Source organism: Stegodyphus dumicola, chromosome 8, assembly GCF_044657685.1.
Source record: "Stegodyphus dumicola isolate Sdum_Otavi_A_Nest chromosome 8, ASM4465768v1".
In the NCBI taxonomy this organism is placed as follows: domain Eukaryota; kingdom Metazoa; phylum Arthropoda; class Arachnida; order Araneae; family Eresidae; genus Stegodyphus; species Stegodyphus dumicola.
The window spans coordinates 69,225,550-69,244,726 of NC_140775.1; the positions used below are offsets into that span (position 1 = coordinate 69,225,550).

General features: G+C 32.0%; 1 protein-coding gene across 5 annotated transcripts in view; it reads left to right on the forward strand.

Annotated features, from left to right (window-relative positions):
* Positions 1-4,445: 4,445 nt before the first annotated feature.
* Ipk2 (Inositol phosphate kinase 2) overlaps positions 4,446-19,177 on the forward strand; it is a 34,257-nt gene continuing 19,525 nt past the window's right edge. For 2 of the 5 annotated variants that reach the window (XR_015042599.1, XR_015042600.1), the window contains exons 1-3: positions 4,446-4,981; positions 14,416-14,589; positions 18,251-18,426. Coding sequence is in view for 3 of the 5 variants with exons in the window: in XM_085821971.1 (XP_085678097.1) it covers positions 4,867-4,981; positions 14,416-14,589; positions 18,251-18,426 (465 nt within the window). In the remaining 2 variants the exon portion in view is untranslated. The remainder of the gene's footprint in view (positions 4,982-14,415; positions 14,590-18,250; positions 18,427-19,177) is intronic. The other 3 variants (XM_085821970.1, XM_085821971.1, XM_085821969.1) reach the window with 3 other exon arrangements.

The following is a 19,177-nucleotide window of genomic DNA, read 5'->3' on the forward strand; positions in this document are numbered from 1 at the left end:
ATATAGATTGACTTCGTCTTTGTAACTGATAATTATTACTTACAAATTATTCTCTTGCTGGTGAACTATAAACAACCCTTTCTATTGCTGAGTTAGGGTTAACAACCTTCGCTCTCACTACCGCCTGCCTTGTACATGGGCTGCTTGTGCGCATGCGCGAACGTAGGTGGTGTGAATAGCCTCTTAGCTATTCCAAGGCCAACTTATACTCAAGGCCTGCCAGACTGAACGAAATTCCGGTTCCCAGTTTTCAGTGGCTTTCGCAAAATTCCTCACTAGGTGGCGCTAGCATTCTCCTCTAATTTTGCTATACGCTCACTATTTGTAACGTGGTTCGTTATTAACAAAAAGTGTATTTTATGGCTAGCTGCTGTATATTTAAAGGTTATACTTAACGAGCTTGGGTTTTTTGCGTAACTTTATATGCATATAGGTTTAAAATTGTGTATATACATCATTGAACTCAGTTCTGAAATTCCTCATTCTGCTTATTTAATTCTGAAATCTTTGTGCATCTAATGCTGTTATTTTCAAAACTTTGTTTGTAACTTTCTTCTGATTAATCTGGAATGGGAATAATACACATGGATTTATGTCAGCTAGTTACATGTAGGTAATGTATCAAGATGGCACTCATGTAAATTGATGCAGTGCTTAATAGTGATAATATTGTTTTGTGAAATTCAGTAATTTTACTTCATGCATACATTTTTTTGATAATGAACTATATCAGTATCTCACGCTGCTAGCCATAAAATTTTGTACACATGTCATTCTGATTAATGTTGTATATGTGTAAAAAATGTCTAGCTGCTTTATATTTAAAAGCTATACTTAATAAGCTTGTTTTTTTGCCTAACTTTATATGCATATAGGTTTAAAATTGTGTATATACCTCATCGAACTCAGTTCTGAAATTTCTCGTTCTGCTTATTTAATTCTGAAATCTTTCTGCATCTAATGCTGTTATTTTCAAAACTTTGTGGGGAACTTATTATTATCTTATTATTATACTATTAATCATCTTCTGATTAATCTGGAATGGGAATGCTACACATGGATTTATGTCATGTAGGTAATGTATCAAGATGGCACTCATGTGTATGTGTCCTTAATAGTGATAATATTGTTTTGTGAAATTCAGTAATTTTATTTCATGTATACATTATTCTTGATAATGAACTATATCAGTATCTCACGTTGCCAGCGTGTAAATAAATAAATTTTGTAAATAAAATTTTGTACACATGTCATTCTGATAAATGTTGTATGTGTGTAAAAATGTCTACCTCCTGTATGTTTAAGTGATGCATTTAATAAGCTTGTTTTTTTGCCTAACTTTAAATGCATATATATCTAAAATTGTGTATATACCTAATTCTACTTAGCATTGTGTAGCATGTGTGATGGATATATTATTTATATTCAGCCATTGCAAGTTTTCAAATTTTATCCTTGATATACAGAACTGAACTTTTCTTAAGTATATATTGTGATTATGAGAGTTATTATTTTTTTGTGTGCTGTTAAAATATATTTTATAATGCCTGTGTCTCTTTTATTTATAACAAACAGATTGATTTGATCAATAGCTTTATCAAAAATGTCAATATTTTCATTTGATAAATTTCTCTAACACTGAAAATGTAAATTGATGCAGTGCACTTAATTCAGTTACTAGTTTCTTAATGTTAACATCAATGAAATTTAGAATACAAATGAAAGTGAAGAGAAACACACCTGTGTAATATTAAAATTAGTCAAAAAAGCAACTTTGGGGTTGAGTTTCATTCAAAATCTATGCCACAGTAAGACCCCCCCCCACACTTTTTTTTTTTTGACTAATAATTTTATAATGTCTTTGAATATCTGCAATGCAAATACTGCACAGAGATCAAAATCTGCATTATTTAAACTTTTATTGTTTAAGATTTCCTAAAAACAGGTATTTAATAATTAAAAAAAATTCTTCAGTATGTAAAATTTAATCTCTTTAAGTAATATTCTTACTTTAATCTCTTTAAGTAATATTTTTACTCCAATGTCGTGGAAACAGATATACAAATTTTAGATCACGGTGTATTAATACGTTAATTATATCTTTGATAGGGGATACTAAATTATTTTTTCGCCCGATAGAAATATTTTGAAAATTTTTCACTGAAATAGTACATGATCTGAAGCTATCTGTTAACTTCTTACTATATACATAATTAAAAAATAAGGTGTATACCTTTAAATTACCTTTAAATTAGAATAAGTAGTTGTAATGCGTACAATTCAGAATAGCGCATGTCTAGATCAAAGCAGGAATTAAAATCGAGATCAAATAGCTGGTGTTTATGTGTGAAAAAAAAAAAGGTGAGATAGCTTAAAATTCCATGCTTTCCTTCTAATTAAAATATTTTTACTAATAAGAAATCAACAATTTCTGACTACTATGGATTAATCGTTTTTAAACTTTGCATATAACAAGACAGAATTCGTTTTTGGTACTTTTCCGATCTTTGTAAACATCGCAAAGTGTAGCAGAGTTGTAGCGCCATCTTGCGATCAGTGTGAATATCACTCAGGCAACCGAAAACACAAAAGAATATTTTCACAGACAGACAAAGTAGACAGATGTCTTTTGTTGCACCCGCTAAGTCTTTCTGCACCGATGGGCGAAAAATCAAGCATAGGTGCGAAGGAAAGGTATATAGAAAGGGGGGCAATTTCGTATTTCAGAGGAGAGTAAAAAGGAACTTCGTATATTTTATACGAGTTCGAAAGGCCAGGAAGAAAAGATGGGGCAAAATAAAGTAAAAAATAAATGGCCCAAAAGTAATGGAGAGGAGGAAAAAAAAATTATTTATAATTAAAAAAAAGGGGGCCTATAGAAAGAAAAGGAAAGGAAGTAAGAGAATTTTGTTTTTTTTTTAAAAAAAAAAAAAACACGATTGTGTTTATGAGTGTAGTCAAAGTTGTTATCATTTACATTAAATACAGTCTTCCAGGTGTGTGTAATGAATGTGTTTTGTAAAGCTGAATAGATGTAAAGATGGGGGAAAATTAATAATAAAATAATAAATATTGGGGGTCCAGTCACATAACAGTATAAGTCAAGTTTAGAAGCTAATTTTTGCTACAACAGGGAAACTAAAATTTAAAAATTTTTAAATTTAAACTTTTATTTTTTAACATGGAAACCAATATTAGCCTCTACCTTGAGACACAGTAGCAGAAGACACATAAGATCAAGATACATATAATATCATGCAAAGTTATACATTAAACTAAGTAACATCATCTACTGCGGTTTCCAACATATTTATATACTCAGAAAACACCATCAGATAAAATCATAAATCCAAAACAAGGCGAGAACATATCAGCAAAAATAAATAAGTAAATAAATTACGGAGGGTTTTTTTTATTAATTAATTTTTTTTTAAATAAGCATTTTATTTATTTATTAAGTTAATGGTCATAATTTATTATATGTGTACTATTTTATCAATTTGAGACACACTGTATTAATATATGCTTTTAATTTAAATAAATAGGAAATATAGATTAAAGGAGCAAAAACTACAACTCTGTACATTCATTGAGGCCCGAGATCGTGTTTTTCCCTCTCGAGAAATTCCTCAAAGGGGCCCCAATGGGTAGGGCTAACACTACTGATAAGGGCTACTGATAAGGATAGCTTTCCTACGAGATGGTAACCAAAAAAGAACCACATGATTTAAAGCAATTACTAAGTATTCAATGCCAGAACATTATAAAATGAGCATAATAATAATGATCATAATAAATAAATGAATTTAAAGGTACTTTAGTGACAGATATTTGATTTAGCTTAGAGAAAAGAAGTTCTACTTATCTGAACGCTCCGTCTTAGTGCTGCAAAAGATTGCAAGGAAGACAAGACCCCCCCCCCAGGTACAGGAGAACTCCCGGCCTTGAGAACGAGACAATGGAGAGGATATTCGCGAAAAATTTCTGAAATAAATGAAGATTTTCCGGAAAACACCTTTGAAAATTCAGGAGCTCTTCCAAGATCCTGCCTCCATCGTACGTGATCCGAATATTTTCACACTGGCAGGACTTATTCGCACCGTCGGTGCGGTTAGCCACTGCGGCGGATAAGCCTGTCGAACTATGCCTTTCTTTTCTGTCGTATGCCCACCAGCGGCCGAGCGGTAAAGTCGCTGAACACTGGTAGTTCGGTCCGAGGTTCGAATCCCGCGAACGGGCTGGCTGCATGGGTGTTTTCGTGGTTTTCCCCATGTGTAACGTGTATACGAGCCAGTTTCCCTTAGAAAGTCCCCCACGAAAGGCATCCCTCCTCTTAGGCAGATAGCCCTAGTGTGCTTTTCCATAATTAAATACACCACCACCAACACACACCTTTTCTGTCGTACATAAACTTCACTTTTTGCCTACAGAAAGACTTTAAAGTGCTGCAAAACAGGACATCTTGACTTTTGTAAACAAGGAAGGAGTGGTGTAATGGGAACGGGAGAATTGGAGAAGGGAAAAAATTCGTCGTTCTTTTAATTATCCTTGAATTAGATCAGTTGTATTCGTTTTCTTCATATTACATTAGAAGTGTGTTTTAATAATTTTTATTCTAGTACTTCTCTGAGTGTAACTGCAATCCATGTTAACAGCATTTCCTTAACTTACATTTACTCTTGGGCTGTTGTTATTCACAGGAAAACAGCAATTCCTTCTTAGAATGAATCAAAACTTTAAATAATCATTAATAAATTTATTATAATTATCAAATACAGTGAATTTTCTCTTGTGTGAATGCAATTGTATTCATATGCTTTAATTGCTAAAATCTTGTTTAAGAATTTATTGTAATGGAGTGATATAATGGAACAAAACGGACAGGCACTAAACAATACGTTACCAGATTTGCCTCCAGATGTCTATCTGTTTCCCTTACAAATAGCTGGTCATAAACATGGAGAAGGAAAATCCAAATTAGGTTAGTATTATTAAGTGGAACATTGAGAATAGAACATTATTTTTTAATTCGGTTGTGTATTAGAGTAAATAAAGCATATTGCTTAACTAACATAGAAATTGCTTTCAGATTTTGAAATGCCGGATGTGTAAGCTCAAAATTTCCCAGTATGTAACAAACATGCAAAATTGTAATGAATAGAAACCTAAGATGTATTAGGATGTATTAGAAAAAGAAAGTGCATTTTTGGAGAGAAAATTTTTAAATTTGTCATTTCAAGACATTATTTGAATTCTGTTTCTAATCCGTATTGTATGTATAATTCAAATATCCATATTTTAAATTTTTGAATAAATGTAATATTTCCTAAAATTGACATTGAGTATAAAATTTTGAACCACAGTATAAAGTCACTGATTATAACATATACTATACTGCAGTGTAATAAGGTAAGAGAAATAGTATTTTTTTTGGGGGGCGGTGCCTTAACTCTATTGATGGATGAAATTAATTATTATGGTCATAGTTGTAAGTAAGGCAAATAATAATAATTGATTATTTTTATATCTGTCTTTCTGGATTAAAACAATCCGGTTATTTTATTTTGCTTAAATAGTTTTCTTTTAGAAAACAGTCACTGCACAAAATTACATAAATCTGATTTTTTTCAGCTAAACATGCAATTAACAAGTAAATCTCAGAATGTATCTTTAAAAATAAAATGGGGTTAGTAATAGCATGTCATCGGAAGTAAGTAGAAAGTATTAACAATGATAATTAACCCTACAGTGCTCGCGTGGTGTCCAACAGACACCAGCAATGTTTCTTTTTTGAATGGCTTTATAAATGGATGCACAATCAAGCTTGTACTGCCATCTACTTTTCTGTCAACTATACACGAAGAAGTAGAAATCATCGAAACGCCATTTTCATTTTAGTGCTGAGAGGAAGAGGTTATAAACCAATATGCACTATCGGAGTCTAGGAGACGCCATGCGACCGCTTTTGATTCTAAATGTAAATACAGTCAAAAGTCGTTAATCCGGACTCGTCAGGACTTTGGCGATTCTGGATTATAGATCATCAGTTTAAATCTGGTAAGATGGCAAGCAGAAATTATAAAATTAAAAATATGAAACCGTAATTTATGAAATAAAGAACAATTATGATCTAAAGGGTATCAAAATTTACAAAAAGAAAAAGCTTAATATTTATTTATTTACTTTATTAAACATTTCTTTCAATGCAAGTTGTTTAAGTTACTTCGTTTTTTGTGTGTTCAGTTACAAAGTTCCACTGTTCAAGTCCTCTAATTGCTGTGCCGAGAATGCCGACTAACTTGTCAATTGAATTTTTTCATTTTCACTAAACTCTATGTCACTTTCTTCATGCCTTTATCCATTTTTTGCAGCAATTCCACTTTTTGTTTGATGGACATTGAAACATGCTTTCGCTTTATAGATCCTTTGGCAGCTCCAGAATCGGAAATTCTATTTGACATAATCGAAAGTTCAAGCTTACTTTTATAAAATTGCTCTAACAGTCTGCAAAAAATAATAAGCCGGATCCAATTCGAAGATTAAGGAACAACGCAATCTGCAACATTAACTGAATTAGATAATTTTAGCTTAGCTTATACCATCCGTTATACATTAAACGCGTATGCGTAAACGTATTATGCGCATGCACACATGCATATTCGCAGCCGTAAAGGTCTTACGCGTATGCGTAAAAAGTTTGTAGCTTTAAGGTCCGGATTATAGATCATTCCGGATTATGGGTGTCCGAAAAAACAACTTTTGACTGTATTTTAAAATGTATATACAGTACAAAGTCCATAATCTGGACTCGTCGAGACTTCGGCGATTCCGGATTAGGGGTTTTTCTGGATTATAGATCATCATTTTAAATCTGGTAAGATGGCATGCAGAAATTATACTACAAGGTGTGGCTATTAATTTCCAGGACTGCTCTAATAAAATCAGAACAGATGATGTGAAAAACGTAACCTTTTCTATGTTTTGAAGTAATTCCCATCTGTCATAATACGCTTCTGTGCTCTGCTGTATAAGTTGTGGAAACATTTTTAAAGTCCTCTTTCGGAAGGCTCTTCAATGTCAACACCACATTCTTCATGATGTCTTCAACATCCACAAAGACATCCTTTGATCACAGTTTTGAGTTTGGGAATGTTAGATCGTACTCTCCTGACTTGGTCCCCACAGACTTCTTTTTGTTTCCCCAACCCAAAACTGTGATCAAAGGAATACACTTTGTGGATGTTGAAGATATCAAGAAGAATGTGACGTCGACATTGAAGAGCCTTCTGAAAGAGGACTTTAAAAGTTGTTCCCACAACTTACACAGACGAGCACAGAAGTGTATTACAACCAATGGGGATTATTTCGAAACATAGTAAAAGGTTAAGTTTTCCACATCATCTGTTCTGGTGTTATTGGAGCAATTCTGAAAATTAATAGCCACACCTTGTATTAAAAATATGAAACAGTTATTTATGAAATAAAAAGCAGTTATGATCTAAAAGGTATCAAATTTTACAAAAAAAAAGCTTAATATTTATTTGTTTACTTCATTAAACATTTCTTTCAATGTGCGCATGCATAAAGCATATGTGTGAAATGTATACGCGTTCTTTAGGTGCATGCGTAATGTATGCACATTTTCTACGTGCATGTGTAAAGTTTGTGGCTTCGAGGTCTGGATTATAGATCATTCCCTATAATAGACGTCCGGATTACGGACTTATGCACAAAATGTATGTGTATTCTTTACGCGCATGCATAATGTATGCGCATTCTCTATGCGCATGCGTAAAGTTTGTGGCTTTGAGGTCCGGATTAAAGATCATTCCGGATATTGGACATCCAGATTACGGACTTTGTACTGTATTCTAGTATTTTAAATTTTTAAATTATCAACAGCTGTCCTTAGTAGTGTTTTTTTTTTTTTTTTTTTTTACCATTTTAGTGATAATTAAAAGAAACTGTTTGTGAATATTTTTAATTCTAAATGTAAAAAGAATGTATTTCTTCTGGTATTTATAATTTTTATGCGCAACAATTGTTTTTATTAGTTATTTTCTTATCTTTAGAGTCAAGATGACTTCTCAGAAAAAATTCAATATGGCAAATGAACGTGATAGAGAAATAGTACTATGTATGCTGATGGAAGACGATGAATCAGGTGATGAGTTTGATGATTATAGTGATATAGAAGAAGATAAGAGTGGAAACAAGAGAAGAAAACACAGACACTGAGCAAGAATTAGACTCCAATGATAGCGATAGTGATGATTATATTGCAAATAAGTATTTCCGAGATCGCAATAAATCATCAAAATGGTCAAAAGTTTGCCCACCTAAAAATATACTTACTCGGCAACATAATATTATCACTCATTTACCAGGGTGAAAGGTGTCGCAAAGAATGCTCGAACGCCGGAGCAATGTTGGGCAGGTTTTTTTTCGACAAAGGCATGCTATTTAATATAGTTATATTCACAAATGCAAAGATATCCACAGTACAAGAAAATTATTCTCAGGAAAGGGATTCCCATTTGAATGACATAATTGAAATAAAAGTGCTTCTAGGCATATTATACATTTGTGCTTCTAGAAAAGACAATCATGCGAATACCAAAGAGGTATGATCCTCTGACAAAATGGGTATTGAGCTATGCTGTCTAATAATAATGTCTGTAAAACAATTTAGGTTTCTTTTATATTGTTTGAGGTTCGGCAATAAGGACACACGAGACTTAAGGAAGATAACTGATAATTTAGGACCTATACATGATACGGTTTCTTCATTTGTTGCAAATTGTAAAAAGGCTTATTCTGTTGGAGAGTATTCTACGATTGCTGAAAAGTTAGAAGCTTTTAGTGGTAAATGTTTCTTCAGGCAGTACATCCCTAGTAAGCCAAATAAGTATGGGATAAAATTATTTGCATTAGTAGATGCTAGAATGTACTACACTGTAAACCTAGAAATATATGCTGGCAAGCAGCCTGCAGGTCCGAAATTATCAACAAACCAGCAGATGTTGTGAAACGGCTAAGTTCTGTAATCTCAGGAACAGGTCGCAATATAACAATTGGATTACCTCGTTAGATTTAGCTAGCTTTTTGCTTCAGAATAATTGTACTTTGGTTGGAACCATGAGGAAGAATAAGAGTGAAATTTCTCTAGAGTTTATGCAAACAAAGAATCAGGAAGTAGGAACATCATTGTTTGGGTTTCAGAATGACTCAATTCTAATGTCTTATGTAACTAAGAAAAACAAGGTGGTTCTGATTCTCTGCACTATGCATCATGATGATGCAATTGATGAATCATCTGAAACAAATAAGCCACAGATGATAACCTTTTATAACGCAACTAAATCGGGAGTTGATACTGTTGACCAGTTGTGTAGCACTTATAATGTCGCTAGGAAAACGAACAGATGGCCTCTGGTCACATTTTATAGTATGATGAATGTAGCTGCTATAAATGCTCAAATAACATATCATGCAAATAATTTATCAATCAGCACCAAACGCAGTGAGATTTTAAAACTTTTGGCTCGTAATCTAGCTGATCATTCCTTGCGTAGACTTTCTCAGTGTTCATCATTACCTAGAAACCTCAAGCAGGATATTCAGAGCCTTTTCCCAGATGAGGGTACAGTTCAACTTGCAGAAGAGGCTCGAGCTAGTAAAAGGCAGAGATGTCATGAATGTGGCCGTTCCAAGAATAGGTACACTAAGTGCAAATGCCGCAGTTGTAAAACATTTCTATGTTTAGAACACGCTCAGCAAATATGCGCTGATTGCTAATTTGTGCAACTAACTAAATGAGATAATTTCATTTGTATTTGCTTAAGTTGAATAAAATTAAGTTTCACTGTAAACTGAAGTTTTGTTAATTTTTGTTTGTAATATGATGCCACAAATATGCATGTGTTACTTCAATAATTCCTTTGCATTCATAAATTTGAACTAAATGACCTAAATATATACTATTACAGCAAAAATATACCTCGAGTCTGTGAGATGCCGCACGACCTTTAACATAACAATATGCCACGTGAGCACTGCAGGGTGAATGAACTTCAGCCAGGTAATAAACTTTTGTTAGCAAAGGCTGCAGATTTGGCATTGTCTCTTAAAACATTTCATATTGCCTATAATTTGGATTTAACTATGGCTAAGTTAGATTATTAGTTTCATAAGTTATTACAGTAAAATATGTGTGAGCTATTTGGCTAGAGTAGAGAGAAGGGTACTTCTTATATTATCGCGAAGTTGTTTCATTTATGTAGCTTGAGTAGTTGAATGTTATGGAAACCCTAATATGATATAATCAGTTGCATGATTGCGGTAAATTCTTAAGGGCTTGTGGTGTGTGTTGGTTAGGAAGTATATTGCTTGTTTTGTGGTTTAGACGGTAAAATGGCTGAATTAATTTGAAGTTTCTGTACGATTTGGAAAGGAAGAGGAAAAGGGCATTATGTGACTTGTGTGTAAATGAAGGTTTGCTTAGTAGCCATTATTAAGTGTCCTGTTTGTAGAAAGGAAATGCGTATAGTCGAATGTCAGAAATGCATACAGTCAAACGTCATTATGGAGGATATTTTTTACTCTTATTTTGTGAATTTATGTGGTGATGCCAGTATACAGATTCTAGTTCAGATAATTTTATAAAGTTTTTGGATGCTGTTAAGGAATTTTGTTTGACTGAAGATGTGTTAATTCATAAATAAGGAAAGTGGATATTTCCTTTGTGTAGTGGAAAGATGAATTTCCTTTTTTAAGTTATTTCATTGTTTGATTTAAAAAGTATTATTTTATTGAGATTATATATTTTTTTGTTGGCTGCTCCTTTGACTTCTTAAGTGAATATACCTCAATGTGAACGTGGACAAAGTCTTGTGCAATTCTCTGATTTTTTTTAAGTGAAAAATGCATTCTTCCATGTCAGGTTTTTTTTTTTTTTTTTTTTTTTTTTCTCCTGTGTACAGTAAATTTCACCTAATCCCCAGAAGAAAAAGTTACATTGGATGAGATCAGGATGTCTTGCTGGCCATATATGTGGACATATTATCTTGATAATTGGATATTGCATAATTTGTAAAGTGTACGTACAAAATGAAAAGAAGCACTATCTTGCAGGCATTTTCTATACTCCTTGAATATCCTCCTGTCTAGGTATCGAAGTCTCACTGATTGGTTTAGTTGTGAATGATACTGGCTGCCATATCACTGGGCCCACATTTGAATCCCGGAGAAGGTATGGATGTTTGTAAGTGCATAATATTTGTGCGAAATGGGGATAGTTAAAATATGCCAAAAGTCCTCTCAAATAGTTTAATAGTAAGAAAAGATGGGTGGGAGATCCTTTGTTCTTTGGCTGGGCTGCATAAGAACTGGGGCAAAGCTGCACAGTAGTGAGGTGGGATACCTGTCTACAAATGAATTCTAAGAGCATCTGATCTGTTTTGAAACTTTATTCGAGATGTAAAATTGCTTTCAGTGAATATTCATATGCAGTAAAAATGAATAATTACAGACTCGGAAAAGAAAAAGGCCTATTCACAAAATCGTACCATTATGAAAAATACAATAATAAGTAACGTAACGGGACTGAGTTGGCATTTCATAGAGTTGTCTGTGAAAAATAAACACTTGAGCATCCTGAGGAAACTTTATCTGCATATAATTGCTGAAACTGATCTAAATTACTCTTGAAATCTAATCCTGATCAATTACATGATAATTTTCAAGTTCCAAAGAGGCAGTTTGGGATATTGAAAGATAAATTAGATCAGGATATAGAAGTACATCAAGAATGTACAAAAATAATTGAAGAACAGCTATAAGATAGAATTGTTGAAATGTATCAAAATGAAAATCTTGAATTTGGTCATTATATTCCCCACAGGGCAGTGGTGTGGCTGGATGAAGAAAGAATTGTTGAATAAAGATAAAATTGTTTTCAATGCTTCATTTAAAGGAGAAAATTCTAAATCCTTATAAAATTTGTTAGAAGTGTGATCTAATTTTAAATCCTAACATATTAGATATAATTCTTAAATTCCAAGAACACAGTATCATTTTTTCAGGATCAGACTGAGAAATGGATGTATTTATTCATTTTATATGTATGTGTGTATGCACATACACATTTACACGCATACACTTGTGCTTTCATACACACATTTCTGAATTCAGTTCCAATAACAGAAGAATAGCAATTTATTTCTCGTGATAAGTATTACCTAGAGAGAATCATAAATGTTAAAAAAAGTATCATTATAAAATATATCAGAAAAGAACCTGAAAATTATGAAACATTGAATTCATCTTTATATGTTGATGATTTATATTTTGGTTCAGGTGCAGTAGAAAATGCATATTGTCTGTCATCTGATAAGGTAACTATTTTAAAGCATGCCTGTTTGAATTCACATAAATTTAATTCAGATTCTACGGAGTTAAAAAAATGTGCTTAAAAATGTCTTATCAATGAATAATGTTCTTGTTCAAGGTAAGGTTTTAGACCTTCACTGAGATACAGAAAATGACACTGTCAAACTAAAGGTAAAATGGTACTTTTCCGTTTCGCCGGCGCAAATCTCGCCAAGCAGACTTTATTGGCGACAACATACAGTATACACATAAAAAATATTTAAAAAAATGTTAGTTTTAAGAATTCTTTTTTTAAAGGCATAAACATTTTAATATCGCTTAAAATTTTTTAAAAAACCGATAAATAAAGACAATAAATTTGTAAAAAGACATTAATTTAGGAATTTACTACGCTTTCATGGTTCAGCATCCTGATTCGCCAGTTCATATCACGTAACCCCAAGCGATCTCATCTCACGTAAACTACTCTCTACAAAAATCTAATGCTCTCAGTAATTACCTACATTAATTTCAAGTTAAATCTTAATTTGGAACACAAGTTTAAATGCAAGAAATATTTCAATTCGTACGAATAGCTTACTCAGAAATTATGTAAAACTGCAGTACTTTACTTCGCTAATGCATTCTTATTAGAATTGATGAATTTAACTCTTGACTTTACCTTTTCTATATTTTCGGCTTCGGGTAAGCACTGTGATTGCATCCTAATTGACTTAATTACCGAAAATGGCCTTGGACATAAAACTGAACTATCTGATAAAAATTCTATGTAATTATATGTCAGTATTGAAAGAAACAATCAATCTGATAAGAAAATGCTGCGACTTGTTTTGAAAATGAGGCGTAAAAGGTTACCAGCGAGAATATTCCGTTTGGCATCGGTTGCACCATTATTAGCGACTTTATCGCTTGCGCCGGCAAAACGGAAAAGTACCGGTAAAATTTTGATGTCCCGCCTACTTCTACTACATCAGTTTGGATGTTGAGTGAAGACTTCTGCAAGTATCTCCTTCAGATTCTGCAGTCATGAGTTTGGCAGGATGATTCTTGATATTCTTAACATAAGTTCATCTGTGAAGTCCCCTGAATGCAGTGTCATCATCTCTGTACCTTCATGAAAAACTTAAACACTTCATAATGGATGCAGTCTTGATACTGTTTTACTACATCAAATATTGGGTCATTATGAGCTGCTCATATCACTCTAAACCAATTGCTTTTTTCAGAGTACAAAGAATATTATTCCTTTATTTTAAGGTGAATTTACATATTCAGTTCTTGCAGTTGAGTTTCTAGGTCAGGTCCATCGTCAGAATCAGAATGTCCGTTTTCCGTAACATTCATAGGATCATCAGGGAAGTCATCTGTAGGCACACTCAAATTGGAAAAGCATTTTTGTTTGGCAGAAGAGCATCGCAAATCGACTTAGGATCATGAGAGCAACGATAGAGCGACCTTCACCCATGAGGGCTGAAGGCAGAATACTAAGTAAACCTTCATTTACACACAGTCAATTAATTACTTTCAGCCAGTTTACCATATAAACCACAAAATAAGCATTGTACTTCCTAACCAACATCCAACACATACTAGTCCTTAAAAATCTTTTCCCATCATTCAAATTCACCACAATTGAGCAACAAATTATGTCATAATATGGTTTCCATAACATTTAACTACTCAAGTTACCATAAATGAAACAGCGACTTCGAGATAATCCAAAGGGCACCCTTCAATATACTCTAACGAAAGCCAGTGAAGGGCACCTTGATATAATGAAGTTTAACCTCATGGATCCCAGATGAAGTAGTCTTCTCAAATGATGTAAACCCAGATTTTCTTGGCCGTATTTGATTTCCTGTTTGCAAAATGAGTTAGTAGTGGGCAATCATATTCTCCTGCCATTTTGTCCCATATTTTGTTTGTGTTCATTTATTCATGATTGAAACTATTATTTCTTGAATTGGGCTTATGTCACTTTGATATATTATATTTTTCCTTCTGAATTCTTTTCTTTACTTCTAGGTGTACTTAAACATAAAAATGGAAATCTCTTGAAACCTTTAGCACAAGGAGATGCAAGAGCTAGTAGAGAATTATCATTTTATGAGAATGTTTATAGAAATTGTGATCATGACTCTGATTTAAATGAACTAGTGAAGTATTTACCTGCATTTCATGGTACATTGGAAACAAAAGGTAGTAGCAAGTATGGAAATGTAATGTGTTTTTGTAATGAACATATTAAAGTAACATTTTAATTTTTGCTATTATCTCTGTTATGCAAAATGATGTAGAACTATTAGAAATATTGATCAAAGTATTTCACTGATAAGTTAAGACTTCAAATTTAGTTGCCATTGATAAAAAATATGGCTAATCTTTACTGTACAGTACCTCTTGGTTTTTTTTCTGAAAATTCGCCAAGCAGTATTGGTTGTTTGTGAAATCTGGAATTCCGCTGCACTTTTTTGTAATAGTAACCCTTTTGTATGGACCCAGGTTTTTGGTTCTTACTATTCTTTTCAGTTGCTGTGTGTGCTTGCATGTGCGTGGTATTTGAACTTGCTATTATTTTGCTGGATTATGATGAAATTGTGAATTTGAGGTTTTTTATGGGTTGAATGATGGACAAATGACTTTTAATTTTTGCATGAAAGCTGGTTTAATTGCTGATAGATATGAATGAGCCGAAACGACGAAAAATTAAATTGAATTGCTTACCTGGAAGATGGAGAAGATGGTGGTGGGAAGTCTAAACATATGCACGGGAAAAAAAAAGGTATGTTAAAAAATTGATGTTTCATTTATTTATTCACCTGTGTGTGTTAATTTTTGTTAAAAGATTTGTTGTTGAATGTTTTTATGTTAGGAAATATGTATTTTTGGTTATTTATTCCTCTCTGTGTATTTTTGTTCATCTCTGTGTGTTAAGACAGCGGCGAATTTTTTCTGGTTACCATCATAGTTTTAGCTTTCTGATTTTAAGTGAAAACACATTGATGTGTACATGGACAAAGGCAGTGTGCAATGCCTAGATTGGGCAATTCTCTGATGTTTTTTTAAGTGAAAATAAGTCGATGTGTACATGAACACTAAGTTTGTGTAAGTCTGATTTCTTATTTTGTTTTTATGTAGTGGCCATCTTGAAATTGCCGCCAATCTTGGCATAAAAAAAGAAACAATTCACCAAGGGGTACCGTAGAGCAAATTTTTACCGAAAATACTAATATTTTTTTTTTCTGATAGTTTTAATTTTTTTTTAATTATTGTACTGGAAAAGTAAATGCATCTTATCCAATATAAGATGTGCCAAACTCTTTTCTAAAGAAAGATGCACATGCTATCGTTGCATATTGGCCACCATTAAATTAAAGGAACTGTGATATCTTGTTATAGTATTCTGGTCTTCTGTCTAAGTACTGTTAATAAAAACTTTCTTAAATATTTTATTCTATTTTGTTCTTTGCTTGTTGAAATAATTGACCTAAAAGATATATTTCTTTGTGTTTAGTAAAATTTTACCACAATTGAAATTGCCGATGACGAAAGTATATTTTTTCTCTGAAAGTGTCAAATTCAAAAATTGGTACCTTGTCATCGGTAGACTAAAAAAACTAGCTATTTCCCAACCATTTTTACTAACAATACTTCCCAACAAAATTTTATCTATCATTTAAACATATTAAATGTTCCCTGAACGTGTCCCATATTTGAATGTAATTAGTTGTTCATTCATGCTGAATGAGATCATGTTACTTGAGCTATATTCATAAATCAGACTAACAAGTTTTCATTGATGTGCAAACTTGGAGCATTTCTACCTGTTTTAAGTGGAGTTGTTCAGATCGCATTAAGTCCATAAGAAGGAGACAACAGCTAGCTTCCGACTGTTTCTTCCATTGGAAAAGCATATCAATAACTAGTGGCAATTTACACATAAGAAATAACAAAGATAAGAAAAGTGTATTTAGTTTAACTGTGGCCAATAGGCAACATTGGTGCCTAGCTTCCCCCCATCCCATTAAAGCCCTCCATTTGCATTTCTTATATTTTGCCATATTTCCTTGGTGCCAAGTGTCACCAGTTTGGTTTGGCTTTCATGGTAATAATTACCTTTATAACAATCATCTACACAGGCATATTTTTTTATCTAATTATAGTTGTTTTTTGCATTTGAATTTACTATTTGGAACATTCCACAATTCCAAATTCTTATCATCTCATTGATAAGAATAATAAATGACATACTAATGCCAGGTCTGTTGTGTGCTTGTGGAGTACTGCAAAATGGTACATTAAATATCAAGAAGGGTGGGGGCTTTCCATCAATGTTTAAACTCTGATTTCATTTATTTTGTGAATATATCTATTATTATTTTTGTATTTCATATATTTATATTGTGTTGATATGTTCCAAAGAAGAAATGCTCCCTGGTATACTAAATACCGTTTTTTATTTTATACTTGCTGTTTAATCTTATATGATTCTTTTTTTAATGCAGTGTTTAATAATTACTGTTACTTTACTGTTTATTTTAGTTTTGCATATTTTATTTAGTCATTTAAGAAGCAATAATTATAACTACTTTTTTCTCTATATTTTTCTTTCTAATTCTTTCTTCTTTTCCCTCTTCCCTCCCCCTAAAAAAGAGAGCTTAGGAATGCAATTAAACAGAATTAAGGGAAAAAATTACCAACAGAAGAGGAGGGCAAACTTCAAGAAATAAAATGACAAAGCTCTGACATGGTTGCCAACACTCCGGGTTTTACCCTGAAACTCCCAGTTTTTATTCATGACATCTGGTCTCTCAGTTTTTAATTTTTAGCATGTACTAAGTAAAGTGTTTTTCAGTGTTGAAATAATTTAACTTAAAATGTGCAAATTCTATTCATTCCCCCTTAGTGATTTTCAGCAGAGTTTTTATTCTTAAATTTTATGATCTGAATTGTGTTAATGCACTGTATTTTGTAGAACATTTGTAGAGCTGTGTAGACATTTTTTTTAACTGTATATGAAAATTCAATGATGTTTAATTAGATAATTTTTTCATTAATTTTGTTTTACATCAATATATTGTACATTACTAGGTTTATCCACACAATAATGTGTACATTAATTGCTAATTTTATTTTCATCATGCTTAAAAGTACTCTAATGAATTAAAGTTTCCTACCCAATTCAGGATTACAAAATGAAATTAACCTAAGTACATAAAATTTAGAACATCTAATTAAATATTGATATATTTTACATCAGAATCATATAATAAATAGTTGAATAATTTGAATCATGCATTTTAAAATGAATTTAAGTTAATTTCAATTTTTTTTGGGGGGGGAACAGTGCTGTTGCACAGCATGTAAACTTCTCCGAAATTCTCAGTTTTTAACAAAAGAACCTCTCAATTTTTCATTTTCAAAATTAGCAACTATGTTATGTAAAAATACATCTAGTGTCAAGCCAAAATGCACCAGTAATAGCCTCTGCAATCCCAAGTTTTTTTATGATTATTTATTTATTTACATTCAGAAATGAAAATTATGTTTGAAAATTCTTATAAAATGCTTCCTTTTATTATTGTTTATGAACAAAAGAACATATAAGTTGTAAAGGCAACCAAACAAATGATTTTTTTGCTAATTCACGGAGTCGCTAATGAGTTGGAAACTTTTTGAGTAATTAAAAATTATCTATGATTTTATTTTTTTATTTTTACATTTTTTCAACTCTGTTCTTACGAATAAAATTATTAAATAATTTTTCATAAAATTTTGTTGTTATGCCTATTTTTGTAACTAAGTCTTGTACACATTTCTGTGCTGTTAATTTTCAAGAATTTTATTTTCTTCTGCATAGATATGACATACTTATGCCTAGAAGACGTTTGTCAAAATTTCCAGAAGCCATCAGTGCTAGATATTAAAATAGGTCTTGTGACCCACGATCCAACTGCTACAAACGAAAAAGTTCGTTTAGAAAAAGAAAAATATCCACCTGCAAAAATTTTAGGATTTCGAATTCTAGGAATGAAAGTAAAATATTTTTTTTTCTTTCAATCTCTAGATATATATTTTTTTTTAATTGTGCCTTAAAATAATGTATCAAAAAAGTTTAATAGTTTTCAAGCACTATCAATTCTATGTTTTTCAAATGTGAGTAGGCTTTATGAGACTAGAGAAAATAATGAAAGTATGTGTTCTTATAACGAAAATCTTAATAACATGTTTACAAATTTGTGATTTATTTTGTGTGATATTTTAATATATAAATGAGGTAGGAAATCAGCTTCTGTTACTTGTGATCAAAATTTTAAAAACATACAGTGCATTTACAATTTTTTTTTTGGGGGGGGGGGTTGAATTTATAAAAATTTTGAGATTTGGTAGAAGAGACTTAAGTGTTAGTCTTTACACAGATATTTCTGCTTGTACTATGTAATTCTCAGCATTTTCATAAAGTTTCTGGATCCATTTATAGAACCATTTGTTTGAGTATTCTTTAATTTATTCAGCTTTTCTTTGAATTTTTGCTGTAATCTGAAAATAGTGTTCTTTAATGTAAATTTGACTTTAATATAGAAATATGGTTGTGTCTTTGCATAACAAATGAACACATAGAATAAATAATAACACACATGACAAGCTGAGTCCAGTATGCCTATACATCTTTTAACATTGTTTAAACACAGAAAAATATTTTGTGCAGAAGAACAGGCAAATAAAGGTATTTTTTAATATTCTTTTATCTTTTAACAATTGGAAGTTCACTGTAACAAGGACTCAA